At 35.2% G+C, this 5,457-nt stretch overlaps 1 protein-coding gene across 1 annotated transcript in view; it reads right to left on the reverse strand.

Annotated features, from left to right (window-relative positions):
* Positions 325 to 5,457, reverse strand: part of LOC109828959 (U-box domain-containing protein 5-like) — a 7,417-nt gene continuing 2,284 nt past the window's right edge. Inside the window, exons 4-6 of the mRNA XM_020395979.1 lie at positions 5,150 to 5,257; positions 2,237 to 3,417; positions 325 to 1,346 (exon numbers count right to left, since the gene is read on the reverse strand). Of these exons, the coding sequence (XP_020251568.1) occupies positions 572 to 1,346; positions 2,237 to 3,417; positions 5,150 to 5,257 (2,064 nt within the window). The 3' untranslated portion in view covers positions 325 to 571. The remainder of the gene's footprint in view (positions 1,347 to 2,236; positions 3,418 to 5,149; positions 5,258 to 5,457) is intronic.

The following is a 5,457-nucleotide window of genomic DNA, read 5'->3' on the forward strand; positions in this document are numbered from 1 at the left end:
CCTGCTGCTCAATCCAAAAAATTATCTTGGAAGTCCCCAGACTAGAAATAGCAAACTCGCTAGCTTTTAGAAGCTGTGGCTTCACTATGAGGAAAAATACCATTAACTATATTTTCCTTGGCTTCTTTGTTTTATTTGATCTATTTCCATTACCTTCTCCATAATGAAATAATTGAGCACACTGCCCTCCAAAACCAGACGAAGAGGGAAATAACATAAGAAAGATTTATCAAAACTAAAAGTTACTACAAACATCAAAACATATGCAACGAGATGGGAATTTCCATATTCAACAACACAATAAAATAATAACAGAAAACAAGATGCAATAAGCTACAGCTTCGTTGAAAGACCAAAATCAAATTTACACTCTGACTAAGCAATCAAAACAGTATGTACAAACAACATATGCTAAAGGGAAGCACAAGGGGATGAACATAACATCACTCCAAAGTATTCCCCCAAAAAATTGCATCAGTGCAACAATATTTTTTTAGTTTTTTGCCTCATCACAAATGGTCAGGGCACAACTATATTTACAAAATTATCATACCTGTCACTTGTCAACAGCTCAGGAGAGAGGGACCGCTCTGGGTTTCAAGAAAAACCTCATTTTCTTCCTGAAAAATCCAGAAGACTTAGAACTCGGTTGCTTTATTACACAGTAGTCAACTGATTCCTCTGATGCTAGTTCAGATGTTGATTCAGACTGAGGATCTGAAATCTCAAAACTGCCACTAAGACGAAGATCTTTCAGAAGATGGAGCAACTTCATAGAGTTCTCTTTCCCCTTGGCATTGCCATTAACAGAGATATTGACAAGGGATGGAATGACACCTTCCTTCATTACGAGCAGACAGTATTCCAAACTTTGAGAGCATAAAGAATGAAGAATAGCAACCCCGTTCTCTTGTTCTTCGTGATTACCAGTTTCAAGAAGCTCTACTATGGAAGCAATACACCCGTCAGTTTCAGCTATCAATACCGTAGCCTCTTTAATATCACTCAGGTTATGTAGAATCTTTAAACAAAGTTCTGCCAGTCTTCCATCATGCAAAAGAGGAACTAGCTTTTGTATGCATCCAGATGATATAATATGAGGTCTTAGGTCAGTATGTGATGAGATATCAAAGAGGATCTTGATGCTTAGATCAAGAAACCTGTGGTCTTCATGATCGAGGATTTTTACAATTGAAGGAGGAAGATCGGATACTGTCATAATGGACTTGGAGTTTGGATGATGGGAGAGTGTTTGTAGAATCATCAGAGCTTCAAAGGTTATCTCGGATTCAAGAAAAGAAGTCAACAACTGAAATGTGTCTTCACTCAGAGCTGGAATTTCTACCCTGCAAACACAGGATAAAAACCAAAATGAAAAGAAATTAATTAGGAAGCATATTACAAATAGTTCTCCTCCCCCTGGACATTATAATTAAGCCCCAACCCATATAAACGAAAAAGGGAAATATGAGCTGGAAGAAAAAGAAAGAAAGGAAAGAACCTCCACACAACAACAACAACAACAACAACAACAACAACAATAAAGAAGAAGAACAAGAAGAAGAAAAACCAAGAGTCCACCGCCCACCTCAAATGCAGAGAAGGGGGAAACTTGAAATCCAAAAGAATTGTACTTGATGGATGAGAGCAGTTAACTCAACCCCATAACAAAACACTTCTTCTAGCAGAAAACATAAATACTGAACCACATGACACAATAAACAATTATCTACGAAAGAATTGTGTCAAAATAAACAACCATATTCCATTATACTATATATCTGATAATTTTATTTGCATGGTCCTGTTTAATCAAATATGAGTTTCACAAACTCTGAAGCTTGTAGAACTCAATTTCTTTGTGAACCATACGGAACTTACTACCATAATAGTTAGCTTTTATTCAAATGACAGTTAATTAGGGCGCACATATAAAAAATTAATTGATGTTAAAAGTTTGTTTTTTTCATTTAAATAAGTCTATTTTGTATTAATGTTGGGACTTGTTTTCTGTTTGTAGTATTCAGAACTTTTTCTCTTGTTTCATTAAATGCACTTTAATTAAATTCATCTCACTACTTTCCCTCAAGAAAATATGCATTCCCACCTCAGATGTTCAACAACTACTGTATTTGAAATTATAAGGAAAATAGCCAAATCTTCAAGAAAAAAGATAACAAATGACAAATTCATTTAGTGAAACTGTTACTTCTACCAAATTAACAAGACAAAGTACCTAGTATTACTCAAAAAGGCAAGAAAGATCTGAGCTCCAGTTCTTTGTGCATGAATATCACGCAAGTTGGATGCATCCCTCAGGAAAGTCATCAGTGCTTCCTCAAAACCGTTGGAAAGCATCGCATAGCACAACTCCTCGTCACTAACAAATAGGCTTTCCAAATCCTTGATTGCTTTGTCTTGGTGATTCAACGGAAGCTCACAAACCCGGGAAAAGAATCTCAAGTACATATCATGGGTAAAGTTCGAAAATGATTCGCATCTTAAATAATCATCACTCGAAGAGAATAAATGAGCACGGACATCATTTAGGCTGTCCACTCGTTTGGTGTGGGATGAATCTGAACAGTAGCTAGCATCAGAAGAGATAAATGATGCACTGCTGTGATCACTCTGAAGCATGAATTTTCCACTATTTCCATCTAAAAGGGCTGCAGAAACATTCCTCAAGCTTGATATAGAACTGCAATTTGAAGCGTCCCAAGATTGAATCGGTACTGAGGGATCCTCCAAATTGATACCATGCTTTCTGCACCAGTTAGAAATGAGATCTTTCATGCTAGAATTTGGAATCATATAAAGGTCCTTCAATTTCTTTAGGGTCATTGGACAAGTATCGTGTCCCTCACTAAACCATTTCTCTATGGATACCCTCTCAAAAGTTTGCCCAGAAGCTATGACCACTGGATCATACATCAATCTTGATGAAATTGGACAACAGAATTCCTGAGGTACATTGCTCACAATTGAATCTTTTTGAGTCTCACCAACATGGTTATGCTCATCACTAGTTTCATGGGTACCAAAATTGGGTGGAGAAATTGTAAACATATTCGAACATTTATCTTCTGGAAGGTTATCCTTATGCTCCACACTGTAGGTGTTCACTTTTTTCCCATACTTTTTTATAAGAAACAAAAAGTAGTTGAGGATCCTTTCCTTTTTAGGATCACTCCCATGAATTTTCTCAAGTAACTTTTTAATAGATCTTCTCTCTATTAAAAGGGCCTTAGGAGATGTTATTTTCAAACATGCAACTGCAATCTGGAAAGCATTAAGTTCAAGCTCTTCACTTGAGTCAGTTTGTCCAAGCAATTCTAGCATAGCCTTGCCAGCTTCATCTACATCGGGATCAATGACAAACCTTGCTTCTCGTAGATAATCTAGAACACCAGATATCTGTAGATAAAATAGAATAATTAAGTTACCTAACACAAATGTTAGTTTTCACGAAGCTTATGCATATAGATTGCTATCTTATTTGCTTTCTCAACAAGGAGAATATTCAGCATAAAAGAGATTGTGCACCGTAAATCTATTAAATGGATGATTACTTTCCCAAAATCAATGAGATCAAAGGAGATTTGTAGTCTCTCCATTTAAATTGGACACCATGTCCATCCAGAAATATTAAGAATCTTGGGGTGCTTAAAGAGCTTCCAAAAAAATAGTCAACATACCCAGATATTCTATATAGCTCTTTCAAAATATCTTCTCTTGACTCTAGCCCCACTCTTCCCGGTTTAATATACTAAACCTTCGGAAGCTGGTATAAGTTTATAGGACCTAGGACAACAACTGATACCTTTATACCAAAAGTACCACACTAAATATCGGGACGCTCAATTATTCAATAGAAAATACTTAATGACTCCAAAAACGAAACATGTAATCAAATTCAGCTAATTTTGCAGATATCAAATGTCTGCAGAGTGAGTTCTCTCAGACACAAGCTGCAAGGGCGACTGTGTGAAATGAATGTTTAACAAATATAATGCATGCTCATGTGTCACATTTTAGAATTGTTATTTCAAAAAATTACTTGTCTTGATGATAACAACAACAATCATATAGTAGAAAGAAGATAAAATAAACATGTATTCCCGTTACTGGTCCCTTTCTTTCTCATTACCCACAAATTCCCTGAAATTCAAAAATCTTCAATGAGTTAATGAGTTAATATGTATTCCCAGTTTATTCTTTGTCAAATTCATGTGCATCTCAAATCATTCAGAGAATAAGAGAAAATAATAATAATAAAGACCGTGTCATTGTTAACATTTTCTAGTAGGCCATACGTGGTAGAGTTCTCTCGTCCTTTTTCAACAGATTTCCATTAAGGTGTTTTTCGATATACGCAATTCTAAGGAATCTAACCCTAAATCCCATTGTTATAAAGGACTTAAGAGATCCAAAGGAATACTTGTTGCATTGTCACGCATCTAATAGAGTTATTTCTTGTCTATATTTTGCCAGCAAAGCTCACTAAGGGCATGTTTGAATATGTCCACTCTTAAGGATTCTAATGATATATTACAAATGTATTTGAGAAATCCCAGGGAGTAACTTTATTGTCCTCAATTTTGACTAAAAACAAGGATAATATTCCATAATTAACTCTGGTATTTTAGATCAGAAAGGAAACCAAGACCTAATTTTAAGGATTCTCGTGGCTACAAAATTACTTTTAAGCAAAAGTACTTCCTAGATAGTGGAGTTAATGAGACGTGCAGACAAAGCTTTTGGATTGTAATCCTAATAATTTTCATCTAAATGGATATAGTTGCAGTTCAAAGAATCCATCCCAATTAAGATCCAAGGGACTTCTATGTCAACCATATAAAAAAGGCCTAAGCTTAAATTATGGTTCACCCAAACTGGATGTGAACATGTTAAGACTTTAAAACTAATCTTCTAATCAACACAAAAAAGTATTTAATCAACAAAGTTTTGAGAAAACAAAAGGCTAATTGTAAATGTCCTATAAATGGGTTAGATCGACATAATCTTCAGCTCCAACAGTAAAACAATTATAGCCAAATGTGAACAATAAAAATAAAATTTCCCAACTCATTCATCCAGACTATGAGGTTTAGTCATGATATAACAGAAAATATAGAACAAGAATAACCTGATCAGCTAGCATTTGTGGAACCATATTCTGAACATGGCATAGACTTTTGTTCAATGAACTCCTTATCCTTTCACATCTTAAAACAACTGATTCTCCAGTGATTGCCTGTTTAAAAAAATATCAAACATGTAGAAATTAACTACACGCTTTAGATAGAGGACAAATATAGAGCAACCCAATTTAGCGGATTTCTATAGGGGCTAAAAAAAATATCAAACAGGTAGAAAATAACTACACGCTTTAGACAAAGGACAAATATAGAGCAACCCAATTTAGCGGATTGCTATAGGGGCTAGTTTAGTGTG

Source organism: Asparagus officinalis, chromosome 1 (assembly GCF_001876935.1).
Source record: "Asparagus officinalis chromosome 1, Aspof.V1, whole genome shotgun sequence".
NCBI classification, from domain to species: domain Eukaryota; kingdom Viridiplantae; phylum Streptophyta; class Magnoliopsida; order Asparagales; family Asparagaceae; genus Asparagus; species Asparagus officinalis.